Source organism: Taudactylus pleione, unplaced genomic scaffold, assembly GCF_031769625.1.
Source record: "Taudactylus pleione unplaced genomic scaffold, aTauple2 ptg000411l, whole genome shotgun sequence".
In the NCBI taxonomy this organism is placed as follows: Eukaryota; Metazoa; Chordata; class Amphibia; order Anura; family Myobatrachidae; genus Taudactylus; species Taudactylus pleione.
Genome location: NW_028284813.1, coordinates 794,138 through 818,733, shown reverse-complemented (window position 1 = coordinate 818,733; position 24,596 = coordinate 794,138). Strand labels below are relative to the sequence as shown.

The 24,596-nt window shown below is 43.9% G+C and overlaps 1 protein-coding gene across 2 annotated transcripts in view; it reads right to left on the bottom strand.

Annotated features, from left to right (window-relative positions):
* The window catches only part of ZZEF1 (zinc finger ZZ-type and EF-hand domain containing 1), a 239,492-nt gene that overhangs the window by 133,947 nt on the left and 80,949 nt on the right, over positions 1 to 24,596 (bottom strand). For both annotated transcript variants that reach the window (XM_088447033.1, XM_088447034.1), the window contains exons 15-24: positions 21,930 to 22,069; positions 20,276 to 20,409; positions 20,067 to 20,137; positions 17,752 to 17,866; positions 9,000 to 9,159; positions 7,045 to 7,166; positions 6,839 to 6,961; positions 4,668 to 4,837; positions 4,505 to 4,586; positions 3,771 to 3,972 (exon numbers count right to left, since the gene is read on the bottom strand). In XM_088447033.1, the coding sequence (XP_088303159.1) occupies positions 3,771 to 3,972; positions 4,505 to 4,586; positions 4,668 to 4,837; positions 6,839 to 6,961; positions 7,045 to 7,166; positions 9,000 to 9,159; positions 17,752 to 17,866; positions 20,067 to 20,137; positions 20,276 to 20,409; positions 21,930 to 22,069 (1,319 nt within the window). The remainder of the gene's footprint in view (positions 1 to 3,770; positions 3,973 to 4,504; positions 4,587 to 4,667; positions 4,838 to 6,838; positions 6,962 to 7,044; positions 7,167 to 8,999; positions 9,160 to 17,751; positions 17,867 to 20,066; positions 20,138 to 20,275; positions 20,410 to 21,929; positions 22,070 to 24,596) is intronic.

Here is a 24,596-nt window from a genome sequence, read left to right as displayed (position 1 = left end):
GCTGCTGGCCCTAAGTCACCACTGGCTGAAGCCGCGGCTATCATGTCTCCGTTGGCTGTCAAGTGTGACAGCAATAGCCAATAAGCATCAGGCTGACACTTATTGGCTGACATAGGCAACGGAGGAAGGGTTTCCGATTGCCTGAAAATCCACTTTCCCTGCCCATGACCGCAAAAGTATAGAACACAATTTTACGTGAGCTGCAAGTTTTAAAGATCTCCTCAGTATCACAGAATAAATAATTAGTACCTCCGTGGATCTTTTAAAATGTGTCAGTAAGTAATGAATACACCTGTGCACCAACTAGGAGATTTAGAAAACATACACTGTTAGGGGTGCACTGCTACAGACCATCTATAGGGTTAATTAATAATACTGTATAATATATACTAACAAGGGCTGGACAGCCCATCTGGCATTTCTGGCACATGCCAGAAGGGCCGATGGCCAGATGGGCCAGTCCGGCGTCAAACCCCGGCAAAGCAGCTCCGCCTCCGCGAACTGCTCGGCCAGGACACTGAAAGACAGAGGTGTGCATCGAGGCCAAGCCCCCTGTGAGGCAAGGCCACGTCCACTTTGCGGACGGGACTGCCATCCCTGTATACTACCCAGTGCATAAGGAGACTAATGTGTACATATATGTCTAAGGCTTGTGCTAGAATCTTCTGCACACTCCCCCAGACCCCAGGATTTGCTCCAATGCTCTGGAATCATGGCCACATCCGAACTAAGGGCCTGATTCATTAAGGATCGCAACTGCAAAAGAGTATGCAGATTGTTGCGTATTGCGCATGTAGGCACCGCTGTGATCACACAGACCGCGTAGAGCCATCGCAGAGTGATTAACAGGCAGTGAGCATTTGAGGGTGATGACGGGGGGATGGTCGATGAAACGCAGGCGTGCCTGTCCGTTTGAATGTTGTTGCATGGGCGTGCATAAATTAGCCATTGCGACTGCACACGCAGCTAGAGTACTTGCTGCAGGCAACGAGGTTAGCAATTTCTAAGTAAGGGCTGTTGTAATTCTGAGTGAGTGGCCGATGGTACTTAATGTTATCGATGTTTATAGAACTTTGCAAGGTATTACGGATGAGCGTCTCTATGCTGGCAGTGCAACGGCATTGCGATTGCAATCATTAGCATATTTTCACAGCAGACCTGCGTGCAAATAGGAAACTGCGATTGCAATATTGATGCTTAATGAATCAGGCCCTAAACACATTCAACTCAGGCAGGATGGCCCTACTGCCACAACTAATGGCTTACAGTCATCGCTGGCCTGTATATGTCGGACTTATGACATACACTGCACTTTGTATCATGCATATTATAGCTGGTTAACCACTTGCCTGGCACGGTCACACCAGGCTGGTCTTTCCTTGACATGGTGGCATCTGATGCGACCAGTCAGAAATGCCCAGCGGGTGGCTGTTGGAAGAGAATCTTCCTGCAGCCACCAGTCTCAGAAGGACCTCCTGGTCTCTCTGCAGCTATGGATTCTACTGAAGTGTGTGCTGATTACTGCTGGACACAGTGATCAGCCAGCCCGGCGCCCCCACCCTTCCCCACCGGCGCTCTGCAGCTGACGGAGAAATATAATGAATACACCCACTTCCTGTCCCCCCTGTGTACCCCGGCATCTATGATGTTGTTACCCCCCCCTTACGTAACCCCGGCGCTGCTCCTCGCAGACACCAGGGAAGTGAACAAGCAGGCGTCGGGCTCCCTGATCATACCCAGCGCTGCTCATTGCAGACACCGGGTTATTAGAATGAAAGGAGCCTGTGCTATTTTTTTCAAAAATGAAAATATGTTTTTTTTAATAAAATTGTGTTGAATACGTTCTAAACTAGATGATCTAATTCAATCATGAAAAAGGTTTTTGGAGAAAAAAATTAGTCGGTTAAGTGCCAATTATGCCCTCTTCATGGATTGGCCACACTTTCACTAACATCAAGCATTTGGAAACCCCTCTCTAGAAATTCTGTGTTTGCCCCTGGCTGAGGCTGTTACATGTAACAGCCTCCATTGCACTGGCGCAAGAGGTAGATTAAGGGCGGGCACAGGGTCCCTTCTCTCCCAGGGGGGCCCCCCTGGCCTGATCTAGGAACTGCCATAGAAAGTTCTGAGCAGCTATTCAGGTAAATATATTTTGTTAGCTTACGTTTTATTGGCTCAGAGCCCTAAAAAACAATGCCTCCCAACCATCCCAATTTTGCCAGGCCAGTACCAAAACTACTTGCAGCAAGGCTACGCCCCTTTTTAGGAGCGCGCCATACTTAGTAGATCCCCAAAGATTTTCATCCTTTAGAGTAGATCAGGAAGCCCAAAAGTCTGCCCATCCCTGCTCTACTAGATACTTAGGATTGGTGCTTTTATGCACTTTGGTGCAATTTGAGGACAGGTGTATGTAGACACATCTGTAAAGCAGTCAAGACGAGTAAGGTGTTGTGTTTAAAACATACAATTTTTTTTAGATTTTTCTTTTTTTTCTCCTATTCAGACGTGCGTAAGGGAGGGGGACTTATGAAGACAGGACATCTTGAGGGTAGGATTTACTCTTCTATAACTGTGAAGACTTCTCTTCCAACCAGCACCACAGGTGGGGGGAAATGACAACTCTGATCTTACAAACCACCAGGCAGGTCAGTAAACTTATTCCCTGTAACTCACTATTGTTAGGTCCCGAAAAGGACAGTTGGTATTCCACAAGAAAGCATTATATTAGAATATGAAGCTAAGAAAACACAAATGACAAAGACACTGTATATGGGAACAGCTTCACATTTATTTGAATTTACATATTAAACAGGTAGGAAAAAATTCATCCAATTTACAATATTATAAATCCTAAAAGAAACAAATAGCAATGCATTCAATGCATACAGCAAATAGGTAAGAAGAAAAAATACTACAAGGAGTTATACTGCACTGGAAGTCAGTTCTAATAAAATTGAGAAAAGAATCCTAAAAACAAAAACACTGAGGAGACCATTTATCAACGAGTTTTAATATTTCTTATGATAATGGTGCTCCAGCCAATCAGCTCCTGTCATCTGTTTGAAAGTTGACAGTAGGCAGCTGATTGACTTAAGCATCAGTTTTAAAACTCATTGCGTATAATAAAACTTGTTGATAAATGGGCCCCTAAGTCTGAATGGGAGTGGTTTACTAGATCGTCATTCATAATGTCAATATGAGAATGTTGGCATGGTCAAAATGTCGACATGCAGCATGTCGACATTCATTATGTAGACACTGCTGAAATGTCGAGATACAGTCCCTGGTGGTCTAGTGGTCACTTACCTTGTCCCAACAGCTGCAATGTCAGCTTCCATGTCTCAGTGGTCACGTGAGGAGCAGTTCCGACAGAGACATGAGACGAGCAGCCTTCCGTTGAGTATTCTCTCCCTATCCCTACCTAAGTGCCAAACCCGAACACCCCAATCCCCTAATCCTAACCTCCCCCTAGCCCTTACCCTACCGTCCTGCAGCCTGGGATGAGGTGTTGACATGTTGCCTGTGACATTTCAACAATGTTGACATCATAACTTTCAACACTGTGGTGTCGACTATTACCGTTGACCTTTCGACTGCATCCCCCCCTGAAATATGAAAGTGCTTTTCAATCTGAAAATACGCCTAAAAAACACAAAGCTTGTTTCCACGACTGAACATAGTAGGCAAAATACATATTATGCTACTATCCAAGAGTACGGGTAATCATTTTACAAACATATTAAGAAGTGACACACAATTACAGATCTTACCGCATGTGGATTTCATAGCCATTGACCTAGATGCCAGACGACCCAATAATCGTGCAACAAGTAGCTGTAAATCGGAGCTCCAAGAAAGGACAATGTCTGGAAGGCCATATGCTGTGACTGTAAACTTAAACCCCCATTCATTGTTGCTACTGTCTGAGAAGAACAAGAACTGGAGTTGTGGACCAGCCTTAAAGGTTACTTTCTGCAGAGCAATAAAACACATTAAGACATTTTAAAATATATACACACACAGTGTCACACACACAAACTATGTAAATCATTTACAAAAAAAAATATTCTTGGTTATTGTACTAATGTCCATCTAGGTGCATCTCATGTGACAGATATGGATAGGCATATACAAGAATGGTTCTTAAATAGATGGAAAATTCCTTATTCAGTAGCAATTTGAGGGTAAAGTTCTGTTCTCATTAGAATAGGCAGTTGCCATGGCCCAGTAAATTACTGTATGTGGCAGTATAACACAGAACATGATTGCGCTGATCAGATTTCACAATGGGTCCAATAACTATGCCAATGCAAGACACAATAATAGACGTACAATTATACAATAATCACATTGTTCTAAATAAGTCCTTGCACTCAAGAAAATGGGAACATGTTTAAACATGTGTCAAAGCACTGAACAGATTAAAGTATATTGAAGCGCGAATGTGCATAGTACTGATTAGATATGCCAAGGCTATATTTTCCTGTTGCTTTCTCTCACTTACCTTTGGCCATTTATCAGTGGCAACTTTGTGGTCATAGCGAACTTTGCCACCTCTAGCATCTGTAAATTCCAAATAGTCATACCTGCACAAAAAATATGCATTATAAATTATACATTTGTAAAGAGTAAGCTTTCATGATAATGTAGAATTAAAGAATTTTTACCTCCTTTCGGTTTCACATTTGTCATCAAATTCCACCTCAAAATAGGTTGCCCCAGGGCAAAGGAAGACCGTTGTGTCCCGACAGTTGTTCTCATAGTTGTGAGGAGATTCCATATTCCAGGTCTGCAGAACCACTGGCTGCTGAACCTGGTTCCAACTATCCATTTCTACCTATTCAGGACAGAAAGATCATTTTAGTTCCTTCTGAAGGCAGACACTGTACTGAAACATTACTTTTCCAATGTTTGTTCTACAAAGCGGTTTGTAGAATAGTACAATGCCTTAAGATACATTTAAAGTAAAATCATGCATTATAATATTCTTCTGTGGCCACAACAGAATCAAAACTTGTAACATGCAACATGGCAGCTCCCACTTAGAAAAATCAGGTTCTATTTCCAGACTATTTTTTTTTTAGTGTATATATAGGGTGGCACCGACCCTACTGATCTGCAAAGCTCTGACAACCTGGTCCAAAGGTACAATCATAATTTCCTAGTTCAAATGGAACCTAGAGATCATCTGCTGGTGTGGAAGATGAGGAAAGAAACCAGACACGATAAAGCTCCCAGCTCTGAAGCACTCCAAGCAAAGGAATTAGATAACAGGAAGTCAACCTTCCAGGTAAAGTATTTCAAATTCAATAATATCCAACGGTTTCAGGGGGAGATTGCGGAAGAGCCCAGGTTGAAATCCCATAGAGGCGGAATGCGCATTACACCCTGTAATAAGATCTGCACCTCCTGCGGACACAGGAATTCCCTAATTCAAAGGACTTTTATCCACTTACATAATTAAACAGGTCCTATTTATTAGATTATATGTACTACTGCAGTAGATTTTTGTCCTTTTTTAAACTAATTAAATCATTATTCACTATACATGTGGTATATTGTTTGATATTAAATGTAAGTGATTTTATTGAAACCCCATTTAGAATACAGCTTCAAAGAATTTAACTGTTGGGGGCTGAATTGCTAGATGGTGAGGTGACAGGAATACAGAAGTGGTTTCTGGCCAGAATAGTGTCTGCAAACAGCATGGGTTTTCCATCAAGTATCACTCTTAATTTTGCAGGGTAAAGGAGTATAAATTTACTGTTATTGTCAAACAGATCCAGTATTTGCAGATAGGAGTGAAGTATTTCCTTTTTCGGGTGACTAGAACGGAAAAATCCTGAAATATTACAACTCAAAGTCCCTAATTGTGAGAGTATTGTCGAAATTTTGCAATCGCTGGCCTCGGTGGAAGTATTCTGGACGTCTCGGTCAGGACCCATACTGTGCTCTTACAATTAAAACTGTACCTAGTTTAGTAGGGACATTAAGGACTTGAATAATATCAACACTCAGGAGATCAATCAAATCGGCTTCCTTGATATGTCCTGAGATTATTTAGTCTGATTATTTTCCAAATGATCTAATTTGGAAGGGAGACTGGTAATTTGGTTGGATTGAAAATGTCATCTTCATTGTCACTAGTTCTCTGCTCAAATTCAGTGTGATGTTGTTAGTTTTAGTTTCTAAGTGAGCAACTATAGCATTGATAGAGGACTGTATTGCTTCAAGTTATTCTCTTGTGATGCATTAACTAAAGATATTTCAGTAGCTGTCTCAGGGGCTAACCATCTCCACCTCTAATCCATTTAAGAAATCTGCATCAACCACTATTCTTAAATGGATCACAGGTGAAGATGGTTAGCGGTTCTAAGTGTTTGGGTATGCATTTACTAATGACCTATCATGGTCTCGGCATATCTCATAAAAAACAACCTGGTGCACTGTCAGTCAGAAAACAACCTCTTGACAAAACAGAGCAGCTCACACTAGCAGGATCTGCACCTTCTAAAGGAAACAATAGGTAACGAAGGAGTGAAGCGCTGGTTTGATCAAGTGACCACATTAATTAATGCAAATAGATTTATTGCAACATTGCACAGTAAAAAATGTTTAAAAACATACAATACATTCTACACTGGCACGATATGGGGATATAAGAGCAATGGTCAGATAAATAGAAGGCGTGGGACCACTCCAGGGTCCAGTGGCTGATAACGTTCACAATCAATTTAAAGGTTCCCTCTATGCAGGATATATGGTGCCTTACAGTATATAAAACAAATAAATACTGGTAACCTTTACAAATATGGAAGCAAGACAGAAAATTAGTTACCTTGTTGGCACTCTCCCCAGGATCACCACAAAGCTTTTTCAGTAACCTCGTTAAGCTGTTGAAACTCTGAAGTAGTAAACAGTGTGGAATATTAAGAGTACAAAACTCCAACATGTAGGTAATCTGTCAAAACAAAAAATATATTTTAGATGGTCTTTCCAATCTAATGGACAACAAAAAAAGTAAACTCCTACGTTTTTATTTACCATCTGGCGTGTTGACATGGCAAACACGGAACCACTCAACTTTTCAATGATCACCTTCCCACTGCACTGGTCCAGCAAAGGTTCCAGAATGTTTTTGGTGTTCGACAAGAAAAGATCAACATCTAGAGAAGGAGATAACAGTTTACAATTGTAGTAAATTAGTCTGACATAATTTAAAAAGAAAAGAACAAAATACAAATTCTCCAAAAGTAGAACGAGGAAAATGCTTCTTGCTTTAGAATACATTACGCAAACTTTTTAGTAGAGGAGTGTTGTGAAACAGATCAGTTTGGGCTAAACATCATACATACTGTATAACATCATGACAAATCATAATGCCAAGGTATTTAAACTGAGTACACCATTGTAACAAGAGAGAATAAGTGGACAGCTGAGAAAAAGTGGGAAGCACAGGAAACCCCACAGATTTACTCCAAACAAAGGAGAACAAAGAACAATGCTCCAATCCTCATCTGTAAGGAGACTTAAGTCTGCCTCCCATTCAGATTTCAATACTGGCAAACCACTCAGACCCCTAGATGTCACCAAGGAGGAACATGTACAGTATACCAGAAGTTTTTTCAAAGGGAAAGCATGTAACAAAGGGCCAGATTCATAGATTTACGCTATTCCAAAGTTCCCGCAGGTGAGTGACTGACAGATAGGGCCAGTTAGGTGACTGAACAGGGAGGGGGCAGCAGAAAACGCATGTGCATCACAGCCAATTTTAGGACGTGTCATAGCCTACGATCCCGTAAGCAGATAAAGTGGTTCCGACGTCTCAGTTCAGACAGTCATTTTGCGCAACCATACGGATACTCACATGGGCGATTATCGAATGATCTGCAATTGCAGCTGTGTATTTGCACGCAGTTGCTTGGATTTGCGATTGCACTGGAAGGCATCTCAATACATATCCCGGCATCTGCAATATTTGCATATTTTCACAAATCCGCTATGTACGAGATCGCAGCTGTAATTGCATTAGTGTACATCTCTGAATCAGGCCCAAAGTACGCAAAGGTTATTTCACCAAATCAGGAGTGGGTTGGGTATGGGTTCCCACCAGTCGGAATACCAACAGCGGGCATCCCGATGGTCAAAATCCCCATGGATTGTGGTAAGCATTTTCACCCAAATCTTAACCTTACCCTCCCCTCCCGCAGCCAAACCCTAACCCTCCCCCTACCGTTGGAATCTGTCAAGATTGTGACGATCCGGTGCCGATGTCGGTATTGTGACCTTCGGCATTCTGACAGTCTGGATCCTGACTACATCTGCATGAGTACCCCCATCCCACTGCGCACACAACGCATGTCTGAGCTGCAAATATTGATAAAACAGACCACAGGAGACCAAAAGAACCACTGAGAATAGAGGAACCACTTCTGGCAGATGTTCCTACTGAGGAAAAGCACCTCTTCCAGTGGACCAGCCCAAACATTGCACTGTCCTAAGGGAAAGACCTTTTAGCCCTGTTTGTCCCTAGGGTGGGCTTATGTTTTGTTGCCCCCAAATAAGCATCTTGCTCCCGGAGGAATAGTGTTGCTTACTTTTCCTCATGTGCTTGTGTTTTTGGGTTAGACACTTCGGCTTGGACAGACAACTTAGCCTGTATGGTAGAGCTGCATTTGCCTAATGCTTGGAATTCAGTTTTACAGTAATTAATTAGTGCCTACTCCAGCTCCACCACTATAACTCCAAGTTCAGCAGTGTCACCCCAGAATGGAAGAAATGACTAGGTTTCTGTTTTCCTTTGCAAGAGATTTCATTAAATGCAAAGTACTTTAATTGAGAAGGATCTCTATCAGAACATTACTGAAATTGTGCAGTGTAGTTTATCAAAGAGACAGATAGATTTTTAATTTTTAACATAGAAAAAACATATAAATCTTTATTTGTTGTTACAAGATACAGGTGGACTATAAAACATTTTTAGCTAGATGAAAACTTACACTTAACAAGCAATTCTCTCGCCTTCACTTGGCACACTGGATTTGCGCCTTTCAAATGGCAAAAGCACCATGACAGGAGACTTCCCTGCACTGCCCAAAATAAGGAGTGGAGGATTGTGCCACATTCTCCATGGGAATCATGTAGCACCAGCCTGTTACTCTGCAACACAGAACCATAGGGTTAGCTGCAGTCTTTGTGCCAGACAAAACATTTATGTACAAAGAAAAGCATTACAGAATATTTAATTGAATACGGAGCTCAAAGTGGATATAGCAACTGAATACAAAATAAAAATAGGATTTTTGGTCAACTTACCGTTGAATCCTTTTCTCTTAAGCAGGCTGGGGAACACTGGACCATGGGATTGTAGGTTGGGGCTGGAGCTGGCACTTAAATTAAACCTTAGCTTTAAAACCTAAGCTCCTCCCCCCTGCAATCCCACAATTCCAGTACTTCTTTAAAAGAGTCCGGAGAGGAGTAGCAGGAACCCCGTGAAACTGTTAGAGCAACCAAACAAACCAGTAGGGAAAAGACAGGTCAAGACCCAAACACCTTGCACGACTGAGTGTGAGGGAGGGAACGCAGTGTTACCCAGCATACTTAAGAGAAAAGGATTCAACAGTAAGTTGACCAAAAATCCTATTTTCTCTTGCAGCAAGGCTGGGGAACACCGGACCATGGGGACATACCAAAGCCGCCCCCCCAGGCTGCCTGACCGAAGAACTATACGCCCATAGTGGGTGCCGCCGGAGGCAAAGACCTGAAACGTAAAAAAAAAAAAAAGCCAACGTGCAGACAGGGGACCAGATCGCTGTACGACGGACCTGTGCTGCCAAAGTCCCGTGTTGCGCTGCACATAAGATCGCCATCACCCTAGCGAAAGGCACTGACACCCGGTCGGGTGGCTGTCACACTGCACCAGAATGGGCTTGAGTAATCACAGTAGATCTAACGTGCAAGGATCTGCTGAGTAGCCGGCCAACTATGTTCCCATGCGTCATAAAGAACAGTAGCACACAGTGCGGCGTACCAAAGATGACGTGTCCCAGGAAATCAGCAGAGCTGAGCCCAAATAGCAGAGCCAGATTATCCCAGACCCGGGAAGTTGCAGGAGGAGGAAGCACCGGAAGGACAATATACTGTGCAAGTACAAGGCCGAAGCAATGTTTGCTGGAACCTAAAACCTGTACATAGCAACCGCACAAACCTCATTAAAAAGACAAGAAAAGGCGGCTTGCCAATCCCAAACAATGAACTATGCCGAGGGAAGACCCGCTTTCAAGCAACAAACCGAAGAATGCAACAACGCCAATGGAGCCTAGGTGGGAGCTGATAAGACAAAACTAAAATCCCCCGGCTCCACCAGCGGATGAAACTGTGGCCAAATAAGCAGCACACCTTATAAAAATGGGTTTGGTCCCTCTGAAGAAGAGCCAAATGCTACTGAAAAGAGAAAGAAAAAGCCAAAGCCTGTATCATCACAAAATGAAGTCGTCAATTGGCCTCAAAACCCTCCAGAAGGAGGACCAAGAAGCGTGTATGGCGAAACACGTAACGGTTACACCACCAGAGATAGAACTTCCAAGCCTGGAGGCAACCGCGAGATGGAAACAGAGTCTGGGCTTGCAGCCAAATACGTACCATGAGAGGGAAAGACCTATAGCTTTATCACTCCCGGGCCCAGAAGGCCAGGTGCAAGAAAACAACAAAAGGTAGTGCCCTTGTAGAAACAGGCCTAGTAGCATGGATGAAGTGAAGTGTGCTACCCCGGACTTGCCGGCCTTGGGAGAACGTCCATGTACCATTACTAGCATAGCCAGCCTGGAGCCACTAGGAGTACCCTCACACAGGAAGCCTCAATGCCCCTGGAGCCCTGAGGGAACAGTGTGGACGGCGGAAACTCTGGATGAAAAATTCCACAGAACAGCCAAGGCAGCCACAGGCTAAAGCCAGCGGATAACCAGATCACATAAAACTGTGGAGCCTTATAAACGAGCAGAGAGGCCACGAGATCCCCCGCTGAAGGCTTCACGCCCAAACAGTAGGCAGACCACTGAAGGGAGAGCCCACTGTCCTGGTAAAAAAACTTGGTTCTGCTGAGGAACACCACTGTCTAATTTCCCTCTACAGGTATGACCACCACTTCGAGAGAGAACAAAGGTCTCCGCACCAGAAAGACTGCGGTATCTGTGCCGCGCTCGTGTCTGCCTGAAGACGTACCTATGCCATTGCCAGGTCATTTGTATGAGCGACTGTGACTGACCAGCGAGGACGGACAGGGTCATTCAATACAGCTAGAACTATGGCCTGTAAATCGAGTCAAATCGAACAGCTGAGCAGTCGTGGACGATGACTGAAGGCCCTGAAGCCGAAAGGCAATTTCATGGCACCTCAGCCCAGGAGACTCATACGGTCACAATGAGCAAATCCCAAAAGGACCAAGGATTGGACTTGGAGAAGAACGGATAAACCCTACACCAATGGAGAGTGACAAGTACTGTCGGACAGAAAAGGGAGACCAAGATGAGAGGGATGCCGAGCAACCCCTTCAAGTTTAGAAAATCAACCCCTGGGACTCCCGCGAGTAGAACTGGATCCCCAGGATGGTCCCGAAGTGGAGACCATCATGCCCAACAACCGAAGTTACTACAAGGATGACGTATGAGGCAACGACTGCACCGCTGACCAAGGTTGGTTGGGTCCGTTCACTGTCCGCCGCAAGAAAAAAAAACACAGCTGGAGAGGGGTGTCAGAGGCCACCTCCAAAACTGAAGGCGCAGACAAGAAAGCAAGGGAGACCTTGCAAAAAAGTCAAGATACAGCACTGATTTGAAAATACTTGAAACAAGCTACCTACGAAGTCTGTAGCAGTGAAGCCGAAGCTTCAGTCACACACAAAAGCCTCCATAGAGGGCCGAATTGTGAGGACATCTGTGTGCAATACACACTGCATCACCGACCCTATTGTGTTGCAAACACAGAGTTGGGGTGCCACTGAACGGTAGGGCCCAGAATTAGACAGGGAACGGAGCCGACTGCCCATGAGGAAGAAGGACAACTGTCCGAAGCGGAACCTGAAGATACGCATTCCAGACAGCTAGCGAGGAGCTGTTGGCCTCTGTGTTGTTGTTTCCCGATCAGAGAGAGTTTGTGCAAACTGAACCATCCACCACCTGTTTGCAGTCCTGCAGCAGAACTGGAGCAAAATAAACTTGCAGGCTGAGAGGAGTGCAATGAGAACGTAGCCCATTTTCACTGCGTTCGCCGCTTCCTGGTGAAGAGCGATGTTAATAACCTAACAATGCCGAGGTGGTGGACCTCTAAAGTGCAAAATGGAACCCTAGCAGATGATGCCAAGCAGCCAAGCACCCAAGCTGTCTAAAGACTTTACTCAATGGTCAAGCAACCGCCCTACCACTTGCACACGAACTGGGTAGAGAGAGAGATTCAGTTAGACCTTAGGCGTCATTGGAGCGGTGTCCCCCGAATGGTGAACGGGACTAGAAAACCGGCCACCGGATATTGAACCCCTAACGAGGAAGAATCGGCTTGTGTTGGACTGACCTTCTAATGATGCACTCCCCCCCCACCCCCGAGGAAGGAGCGAAAAGTTGGAAACGTAGACTCCGCCGTTAGGGACGGCCACCGGAAGAAAAGTACTTTCCCGACTGGTGGGGAAATCCAGGTGTGGTTAAAAACTTCCTCACTAATCGGAAGATAGTGTAAGGAACAATCTGGTAAGGAATGCGCACGCGAAGTGCAGAGCCAAAAGGACCCTACAAGCCAATCCGGCTGTAGCTGAAAGATTGTAAGTAACCTGTGCCCAGTCTTGCTTGGTCTCCCATGCAAAGGCTGCCAGGAATGTCATGCTAAGTCAGCAGGGGATCCCAAGGCAAATCACTGTAAAGGCCCCGCAACAAAATAGTCAGCAGAAGTGACCATAGCTCATGTCTAGGCTTTCCAAGGCTGGATAAAGACCCCATAACCTATTACAACAACCGAAGACAACCCTCCAAGGGTGGACCCGTAAAGAAAGCAGAGCCCTGCACAGGAGGGGCATGTGGAGATCTAATCTGCTACCGCAGCGACAATTGTGGAGGTGCTTCCACACGGATTGGAACGGGGACCTCATAAGCCGGCGTCTCCTATCCTTCCTGATGAGACCGGAGAGATTTGCAGCCCGGAAACTAATGACTTTCCTCCATTGTCAATGCTTGACCAGACCCCACAACCCCCGCTGAGGAATCCACATCAAAGCAGCAATGAGCCGAAAAAAGACCGTAGGCCCTCACCCCATGGGACAGCGCAAAGTCGCGCAAGCTCCATCATATGCAAAATGTATAATGGAGCCCTGGAAGGTGGAAGACACCACCAAGACCACCCTCAACCTGCACCTCGCACAGCAAGTGATATCCTCAAAAGGCGTGCAAAATAAATAAATGGTCTGAACACACAACTGGCTGAGCTGGAGTCAGACACTAGCTTGTGCCATGAGGTACAGTATCTTGTAGGAACCGGTCGGAATGCTGACTGACACCACACACTGCAAAGCATGGAGCCAGAGCGGGACTTACAGTGGCTGGGAACTTAACCCTATAGAGGGAAAGAAGCCTGCGCCAGGGACGAAGGAATACCCGAGCCATGAACTTTGTTTCCCTGTGCAACCAGCGCCACTAGGGCGTACCCCATATAGGTGCCCTCCGGTGGACGCAGAAGCGCAGATGCCTGCACGTCACCAGGTCCTATATACACACACACACAAGGCACCCGAGGGCAACTGCCCGGTACCCTGTGCATGAGCGCAAACATCGCCAAAATTACAGCTAAATCCCAGCATCCAAACGTCACACAGTTAGGCCTGTAGCAGGAAACAAACCCACGACCACCGTGCCGCAATGCTAGCCATTACACTGTCTGCGCTTCCCCAAGTATAACAGACCGCAGGTCTAAATTACCAGTAAAGCAGGCAGCGGTGAAACCACGTGACCGAGCCTGTGAACACCTCGGTAGCTAACACAGAGCAGTTAACACTTACAGTAGGCAGGCAAGACAAATACAAATGTAGAGTACTTAGCCTTCCAGGAGCTGTGGGAGAAAATTGAAGCCTTCATGTGTCATGCAAGAAAATCCAGCAGGTTCTGCAGAGGGATGACGCTCCATGCACTTGCCGATAGCAGAGCCGGCATTCTGTGCTGCTATAGGCGGGGGAGTGCAGTGTGGGAAGCTCCGTCCCCTTCTCCGTGCTCCAGAGACCGGGAGTTCTACCCATGGGTAGGGTAAACTCCGGTCCTGAGCCCTGTTGACGGGCAGTCTGTCTCATTGGAGACCAGAGTGCTGTGGGGGTCGCCGTGATGAGCGTAGCAGCCCTCTACAACGTGCCCTACTCCGTGAAGCACTTAAAGAACACTGGAATTGTGGGATTGCAGGGGGGAGGAGCTTAGGTTTTAAAGCTACAGTTTGATTTAAGTGCCAGCTCCAGCCCCAACCTACAACATGGTCCAGTGTTCCCCAGCCTGCTTAAGAGAAATTAAGATTGAACACCTGAGCGATTTTTACAATTCATGTTTTAATTGTAAAGTGCAAACATATTACACAGTGCTGTATTATTTCATTGTAATGATCTGGAACATAAAATAAGAGTTCATATTAACAGGAAACCAGTTTACAGATTTTACAATTATAGCAAATATTGCAGATTAAAATAAACAATACTAAATTGGTAATTGTGTTCCTTACAGGATACAGAAAAATGGAATGAGCAAATAGGAGAATTGCGTTAATAAGGTAATCAACTGGCTCTATTGCGAGCATCAGTTCAAATGCAATCAGTTTAGTGTTCATCCAGAAAGTTGGATGCAGGCACACATGCTCTAGGTTAGTTTGTAGTTTTCTTATTTGATTATTTCCAGAGACTTGTCTTTCTGGGTTTGCAGTTCACCACTAAACAACAGAGGGAGTTCCTTCCAAGGACATGATAAACTTGTAAAAAGGCTAGTAAGGTGTTAGTTGACTCAGATGGACGTCAGTTAAGTTTTATATGAGGTTAAGGATATTGACATTCTAGGCAACGCAGTTTGCATGATTACTTTCAAATCTCACAATCATCCGGAAGACACTAAGGGGGTATTATTTGAGTGAGTCTTTAGAAGTGGAGATGTTACACATAGCAACCAAATCAGGTTCTACTTTACATTTAACTAGCACCTTCTAACAGCTAGAATCTGATTGGGTTGCTATAGGCAACATCTCCACTTCTAAAAACTGTTACATTAGTAAATATACCACTAAGAGCTCTCTTGCAATGAAGGAAACTAGCAAGCTCATGTGTGCATAGAATTAAGGGCCTGATTCAGACCGGCTCGCAAGCAGGTCGATGGTGGCCCAGTGCGCACGCGCGCTACGCGTGCGAGAGACCTTCACTCGCTCCGGAGCTCGCAGCAAAACGGGGCGGCTGTCGATGTTGATCGACTTCTCGCCCCATTTTGTAGGCAGGTAGGGGGGTGGCTGAACAAACGGAGGCGTTCCCGAAGGTTGATTACATTAGCAGACATGACTCACATACATTAGTGTTGTCTGTAAACCCAGATATTTCCAGCAGATAGCGGAGCCTGCCAGACAACAATTGGATGGCATCCTGTCTGAATGACAAGGTAGAGCGATCCTGTTCCTGCACAAAGGACCAAACGCTATGACCCGATTGTTCACTTTCCTCTGGTTGCAATGCTTCTGTACACTTTTTTTTTTTTTTTTTTTTAAAAAGCAAAAAGGAGAATGAGTCTCCGTACTGTAGGTGGTACCAGACTGGCCAAGATGATTGTGGTACAGAGATATTTATAGACGACTGTCATAGCATCTTCCCCTAAAAAGGGCCTAGTGCAGCTGGCTTTAAACGGTGTGATAGTTGAAGCCATGATGCTTAAGAAAAGGGGGTTCACTAAGAGGTATAGAAAAGAAGCTTAGAACTAGAAAGATTGTCTCAGCGAAGAATTATCATAGGGTATAGAGGACTTGAATGGGATTTGAATTTAGTCATCTTCAATCTAAAGTGGATTGTAAGGTTTACTTAAATCAGGACATTGTGATTTTGTTTAGGGAGGAAGAATAAGCTCTTCATTTATTGGATATTGATAGGGCATTGAAGATTTAGGTCACAAAGACAGTGGAATTTAGAATTTAAATTGCTGGTCTTTTGGTCCTCTAAGATGCCAACAACAATGTTGCCCTGCTTCAGGCTGATCATCACATTTGTGACTTGGCACGATTATACAGGGGCAGGAAAACATGTTTGTTACAATGTAATGGCACATTCTTGCAAAATCAGTGAGCGCCTTGTGGTCAGTGCGGCACAGGACTTCAACTGAGCAGCTGTGTTGTGCAGTCACATTGTCATAGTTGCACTGGGTTGGGTATGAAATCCCGGCGACTTATTAGCCGCCTAGTGAAATACCAACAGTGGAAGCCTGACAGAAGGAGAATACCGACGGTGCAGGTAAGTCACCTAACCCTACCCTTCTCCCCCCCCCTAACCCTAATCCTCCCTTGGGGATGTTTAACCCTAAAACCCCCGGGGTGGTGCCCAAACCTAACACCCCCCTTCCCTCCCTGCACCCTAAACCTAAACTCCCCCCAGTGGTGCCTAACCCTGACCCCCCCCCCCCCTTCCCCATGCTTAACCCTAATGCTCCTCGGGGATGCCTAAACCTAACCCTCCCCCCCGTGGCTAACTGCTACGGACACCAGGACTTCCCTTGTTCAGTCCGGCATCCTTCGGTATTCAGTCGTCGGGATTAAGATAGGTGTCATTTAGTCAGCCGGTTTATTGACTACATCCCGTTGCATTCTTTAAATATTACTGTCTTTCAAAACTTTCCAACCAGAACTGGTGTTCCTTAGATGCAAACAGCAAATCCACCTGAAGGGCAGCTTTGGAACATAGCCACTGTCCTGTGTCCACCAAATGGATGAGAGAGAAAACTGTACTTTATATTTAAGTTATATCCTTTTCTCCACTGGGGAAAATGTTATTTCTCTCTTTTGGTTAGTAGCTCTCTGGTAATGTAGGGATTGCAGCCAAAAACCATTGAGGAATTTGACACTACAACAAAAGTCATGCACTAAGACAGCCGTTTAGTAAATTGTATACAAAATAATAATCATATAAAATATTGACAGAAAACACTTAAGTTGTAAAGCGAAAACATAAAATCAATATTTCTAAACATAACTGAAAAATAACAAATTTTGACATAAAAATCAAAAAATTATAAATCACAGAAATAAACAAAATATACCACATATAAATCTAATAACAAAATTAAAATAAATGAAATGGGCTAGAAAGCTCCCTTTTTCAGCATAAAAAGTGCAATTTGCATAGGTCCACGTGTCTCTCATCTAATGGTTAATTATGCTGTACAGATGGTCCATGAAAAGTTGTGCAGTACTTTTTTCATACAGGAACCAATAATTAACTTGTGAATGACTGCCAAGGGTATTTGAAAATTAATAAATTTTTTTATTTGTATACAATTTACTAACTGCCTGTCTCCTAGCTCCATTAATTCTGGTGTTCTAAAGAAGCCCAAAACAGAGTATTTTTATAAGGGCCAAAAATCGAAAGAAGGCTCAATGCCGCATGGTCCAGTGTTCCCCAATGGATTCAGAAAGGTTGGATACACATACAGTATAGCAACACCATTATTTCAATAATAATTTCTAAAGTTTTTGAATGTTGAATGTCAGTAGGGCTACCTCTCTAACTGCCATCACCAGAAGCTTGTCCATTACGGAGAGAACTTCAGTTGTATCAATATGTGCAAGATCCTCTGTATCGGGTAGCTGCAATAGTCCACTTGGGTCATGCTCACTGAAAAGAAATTCAATTATTAAATAAAAATAAATGGTGGGAGAGGGGAAACAAGCTACAAACAATTGCATATTGCTTCTTGCTCATGCATACAACTTGTGCAAGCATTGTATTAGCTATGTTTTGGAGACTTTCTTCATTACAGATAAGTATTCAAAAAGGAGTATTTTCAATATAACACACTGCCTTCTATGTTAATAAATATGTGCCCCAAAAGATTTGTGCATCTATAGTTTGGCAGCTTCCCCTGGGTAGACTGAATCCTCCCTGATACGCTTAACTAGGATAATCAACTCCAATTTGGGACTGCCAGACCAGAGACCCTTCTCCAGATGATCAGCTCACCACTTTAGCCACGCAGAGGTCAGGATAGGTCTGAACAAGTGGAGATAGACTTCTGGGCAGTATCAATTTTCCTATCAGTGCTATCCTATAAAGAAGCAGCATTTGGGACAGAAATAGTGGTCTTTGAGAAGTGATGGGAGAATCTACTGTAGGAGGAGAGTGGCTAAAAAGAATGTAAATTATGAGAAATCTCAAATTACTCAGGAAAAGGAAAATAAACGGTCTGCTTATTTTAAGTAGTGTCTAGAACCTCAGGTTTGTCTACAACCTGAAAGTGCAGTACGGCTGTCTTACAGCATATACTAATATCTCCACTACCTATGTGCTACAGGGGTCCTGTTCAGCAAGAACAACAACTCCAGTCACTCAACAAGATCCTACCAGTCCTCACGGGAGGCCAGGTCCAAAGAGGAACCCTCCCAGGACTGAAGGAACACCAGAAGTGGTCACCTCTGAGGCTGGTTTGTGGAGGCAGAAGCCAAAATCCCTTCCAAGAATACCTGTACCAGACCCTGCACTAAACAAACCAAAACAAAGTCTTCAGTAGAAAGAGGAAGAAGGGCCTGAAAACCCTGCTCCAGAGCCAGATTGTTTCACATGAGGTCCGGAGAAGGGGAAAGGAGGAAAGAAAATTGCTGCTTTTCACCCTACTAGAAACCAGATGCTTAGAGTGCTGTAACACCACCTGGGTGAGAAGACTCAGCCAGGTCGGTGGGAGTACCCACATGTTTCCTTATTTATTTATTAACAGTTTCTTATACAGCGCAACATATTCAGTTGCGCTTTACATTTAGAAACATTAATAGAACAAAACCGAGTAACGACATACAAATATGTAGGTAGGAAGGCCCTGTGCGCAAGCTAACATGTGAGAAAGACCACTGGCCACCCACATTGCACAAATAGTACCCTGGTCTGAGCTGGCACTTAGAAACTTCGACTGATATTTAGAGCAGACAAAAACCTATTCCCAAGCATAGAAAATGGGGGGGGGGGGTGTCAACTGCTAAGAAGCTCATTGAAGTCATGCAGAAGTGTAGTGTGATTGCTACCCTTCAGCAGAGGCTGCAAGAAATAGGAAACAGAGAGTGAAGTTACCCCCCCTACCCCCTCCCGATAATCCTAAATGCCTGAACACCGAAGGGAACAGGGGAGGATGAGGGTGCACAAAGTGACCAGCCTGAAGAACATACTGTAGCTGCTATAACTTGAAACACTGGTTGCCAGTTTTTGAGTGAACCGTAAAGCCACTGCAAACTAAAGCCAATACATACATACATACATACATACTACAAATGACCAAAATGAAATCAAAGTTCCCATAGTCCACTGGACCCGCCAGCCAATCAAGAGCATCCAGCAAAGGAAAACAATTGCGATTGGCTTGTAGTGAAAGGGGGCCCAGGGGACTCCCAGTTTTATATGTAGCTTACAGTTTATGGTTTTTAAGATTGGCTTTTTCTCCTTGGGACTAAGAAGTGTAAGAAAGATTTCATGTTATACTTAATAGCGTGGTGAACTAGGGTTTTGGGTACTCTCATTCAATTAAGCTTTGATGTCTTTGATGTCCAGTTTTTACTACAGCAGTGGGACCCCGGGGTCTTAGCCTACCCTTATGGTGCCATATAGCACTAGGGCAAGTTCAGTACTGGGGTCTTTATTGCAGGTGTTGAATATGTCTGCAAAAGTAATTTCATCAATGAATGGATGACCTTAAAATTAAAAGGTCTTCATAGGAAAGTGCTTACCAATTTTAACACACAGTAATATAATGCAATTGAAAGGAGTTGTACCAAAGGAGTAGGAGGTTGGATTTGGAAGTAATAATTTGTCAAGGCATGACACTAGTCCTTACCTGAAGTATGTACACAGGGACTGGAAAGTGATGTGTGCAGACTGCGGTTGCTTCTCTTCTGTGATTCTCTTCTATATAAAATATTGACGAAGAAAAAACCACTGAGCAAGAAAATGATAATTTTAGCACAAGTCACATAGCATTTGCTTGTTTAATGGTACTTTATCTTGAGCGTTATTGATTTTTGGACTTTTAAAGCATATTCCTACCATTAAAGAGAAAAGGCAATCACGTCGAGCCAGGCGATCAGGGAAGAAAATAGCAGCTCCATTCAGTAAAGTGTTAATAATGTCTTGTTTGAGAGCACTGGAAGACAAAGTGGAGACGTCCATGTTGTCCATAGCTGAAATGACAATACCAGGCACTTATATTAAGATTGTCCAAATAATAGTAGGCAATTATTTTTATTTTCAAATTTTAATGGCTGACAATCATCATCTATTATTTAACAATCAACTCTGATGTTTTTAAAATATTGTGTCTATATCCTTACGAGCACTTGCGGGAAGATGCATGTAGTAGAAAAAAAAAGCTGAGTACAGTAAGGGGCATATTTATATTTAAGTGCAGGTTTTTAGAAGTGGAGATGTTACCCATAGCAACCAATCAGATTCTGCTTAACATGTATCTAGCACCTTCTAGAAGATATAGCTAGAAATTCATTGGTTGCTATGGGCAACATCTCCACTTCTAAAAACCCGCACTTTAGTAAATATACCCCTAATAGTCAGTAAGCATGACCAACAACAAGGATTTGGATTGAGGCTGGGTACCACCTCCACACGTTTATATCAAATCCGTGCTGCCTACTGCATGAAACACACTGGTACTCTATACTGGGCAATGTCATCCAGGTAAATGGGTATTAAACTTTCTTGTTTTATGTTTTTTATGCTACAGCATATTGTATCAGGAAAGTGCAATGGTATGATACAGTATGTTACAATATATTTATACAGTTGCTAAATAGTTAGGGGAGTTTAAACCAAGCCCTCTGATAATGCAGAAGCACTGTGATAGAAAATGTAGCTTAGGGAAACTCATAGAAGCAACTCTATCATATATAGCTCTCACTGAAAGCATTTATTAAGGGCCAATAGAAATAACCATCTGAATGTTTTTCTGGCGTTTAAGGATTAGGCAGATAATCACTATGTCCAGCAGTTTAATTGTCAATTGGAAATAATACCGGCACACACAGAGAACATTACAACAGGAGGAAAACCCCATTTCTTTTACATATCCGGGCTTTAGCCAGAAGTGTTTTGGGGCAATATAATAGGGTCCAATTTTGCAAAGTGGAGGTTTTTGGTTATTTTGCGGTGAGATTTAAAAGTGGCTTTTTATTTAAAAACTGGTTTTGCCTTTAAAGAAATCCCACTTGTAGAATTGGCACTTTTGCATAATAGGACCCTGTTAAATTCCCCCCTTTGTCTTCACCCTTCCCAAAGTAAAGAAGGGTTTCTTTGCGGTGGCCCTATCACTAAGAAGATAGCCTGGGACCTGGACGTTTAGCATAAATTAATTCATTTGGGTTATTCTGAGGAAGTAAGAAACTCTTCCAACCTTCAATTTTCTCAATCTTGTACAACCAGGAAATTTCACACAAAAGGGGCTAGATGTATCAAGCCTTGGAGAGAGATAAAGTGGAGAGAAGTAAAATATCAACCAATCAGATACTAACCAATTATACAGGCTGTGTTTAAAAAAATGACAGTTAGGAGCTGATTGGTTGGTACTTTCTCTCTCCATGACTTGATACGTCTCCACTTAAGTCTCTCCTTACTGCAGAAAGAGAATCACGCACTATTTACTGTACTAAAATATGAAATATTAGTTATATGGGAGAAGTGGAAATCATACCATCACACAGGTGAGTGTACAGCTCTTGAGCATACTGTGCTTGGCTCAGAACATGAGTGGAATTCCCAATTAATGCACTTGAGCAGCTCTGGAGTAATTGAAGCAGAATCGTTTTGGCGTACTCAGACTCCTCTCTAGGTCTGTGAGCAAAAAATACATATTAATCACACATTATGTTCCAAACAACTGTATATATATCCAAGATATTTTACTAGCAATAAGTGACTCAACGATTCACAGCACGGTTGAACAAAGGGATGGAGTGTGAATGAAAATCTAGACATGATAAGTTCGACACCTGAATGTCGACATGGACATGAGGTTGGCCGTGTCTTTAGGCCAACACAGTCATAATGTCGACACAGATAAAGTAATATATAATGATGACCACTCAATGGACAAATGTACAGTATAGTGTTCCACTGAGAAACGTGCACTGCGAATGCCAAACAGTGTTCCTGACATGTCAGCCACAGTGTCTGACACTGACTAATTGTCATATCAAGACATGATGCGAGCTGCTTTGGAACTACACATGCTAGCATACCCTGTCACAGATTTGCTGTTAGGGCATGCTTAAACAGTGGCAGAGCTGATTGGATGTGTAGTTCCAAAGCGGATGGAGTGCCAAAATTTGCCATCATGTCAGCCATACAATCATAATTCCCTAAATGTTACATAATAAAAAATCAGCCCCCCCCTCCCCCCACTGCTAGAGAACTGTGCACAGACTAACTACATGCCTGTTATGTGCCACACCATAATTAAGCTGCCCTGAACGCTGCACTAAACCCCTTCACAGTGCCGATAAATGGCAAGCAAATCACGTAGACCGGCATATATTTTGACTGCAGGTCTCTCTCTCTCTTATGACTGCAGGTTATACTATGCGCAGTTACCTATACTTTAAATGGTGACATTTTCATATGATTAAAATAAGGAGACTTAAGGTGCCTACACATTAGACGACGTGCTCACGATGCAATATCGCGAGCAATTTCCCTTGAACTCTCCCAGGCTCTCCAGGACACGATATGGTGCTAAAAAGTGTCCAATCTGACTAAAGATCAATCTGCACAAAATCTATATCTAGTTATCTGCACAAAACAGTGTATGAGATTGGCAAATCTTGCCTGCAATAGGCAAGATCTGAAGTGGAGATGTACGACCCATGGGTACGAGCATCAGGAGATGATTTGGACATATTTTACACGATTTGTCGCTCCGATGCATTGATATTGGGCGAATCACATATAATTTTGTCTAGTGTGTATGCACTTTTAAGTTGATTAAGTCTCTTACTTCGACTCCATAGGGGGCACAGGGACAATGCTGGGGTATAGCCTGGAGAGGAGAGTCTGGGCAGTTAAATTAAAATACCTACTAGCCCAGGCTCCCCCTCCTCTATACCCCAACGCCAGCCACCAGCAGCCAGTTTAGTTAGCAAGTCCACGGCAGGAGGGAGGCAGAGGAGAAGGAGAAAGAGGTCCGGCACACACACACAGAACCATACAGACAATGGAGAGTATAGCGGACAGGTCACCAAGGAAAAAAACCCTGAGTGGATTTCTTCCTCCTCCTATGGGAGGGGACGCTCCTGAGCAGCAGTGAGCACAGAATGCCCGAAGGTGGAGTCAGAAAACACAAACGTGTCAAAAGCAGAAAATCAAACGAAAGCTTGAGCAGATTAAAACATGGCAGCCTTACAGAGCTGTTCTTGGGCAGTGCGCTGTGGGGCCTCTGCAGAAGTCCCCACTGATCGGGTGGAAAAGGCAGTCACCACAGCAGGGGCAGGAAGGTTCGCCAAGTATTAAGCCTGGCAGATCGTGAACCAGAGCCAGCGGGCCAAAGTTTGTTTAGTAGCCGGCCAGCCCCTCTTGTGAACATCATACAGGACGAACAGAAAGCAAAACAGAAAATCCGACTTGTGAATATCTCTGGTCCTGTTCATGTAAAGCCAGAGAGCCTGCGCAACATCCAAGGAAGCTTCTGGCTGAGAAGAATCTGAAACCTTGAAAGATGGTACCATAATTTCCTAGTTGAAGTGTAAGCGCGACACCACCTTGGGAATATAACCCAGACAGCACAGCCCTATCCGAATGGAAAACCAGGAAAGGGGAGCGACGAGAGGAAGCTCAAATCAGACACCCGCTGGGCCGACGCGATGGCAAGAAGAAAAATGGTTTTCCACGTAGTCAATATAGCTCAACCAGTTCAAAGGGAGTAGACTGGAGAGCCCGGAGAACCAAAGAACAGGTACCAGGGAGCCACAGGTGACACAAACGGTGGTTGAACGTGGAGAACTCCCTGGAATAAGGTCCGCACATCGCGCAACAGTGCAATCAGTCTCTGGAAAAGAATCAACTAAGCAGAAACCAGGACCTTCAAGGAAGAGAGCCGAAGTCCCAAAGCCAGACCTGTCTGTAGTAAGACAAGCACATGAGAGAGGTTAAGACCTCTAGTTGCACACTAAGCAAAATAGGTATACCAAACTCGGTGATAGATCCTTGCTGAAAAAGGCTTCCTAGGATTCAGCATGGTCCGAATGACCCTTATGGAGAACTCCTTCACTCTTAAGAAGAATGTCTCAAGAGCCACCCCGTCAGATCCGGATGGAAGCATGGACCCTGTGACAGAAGATCCGGCCTCAGAGGAAGACGAAGTGGT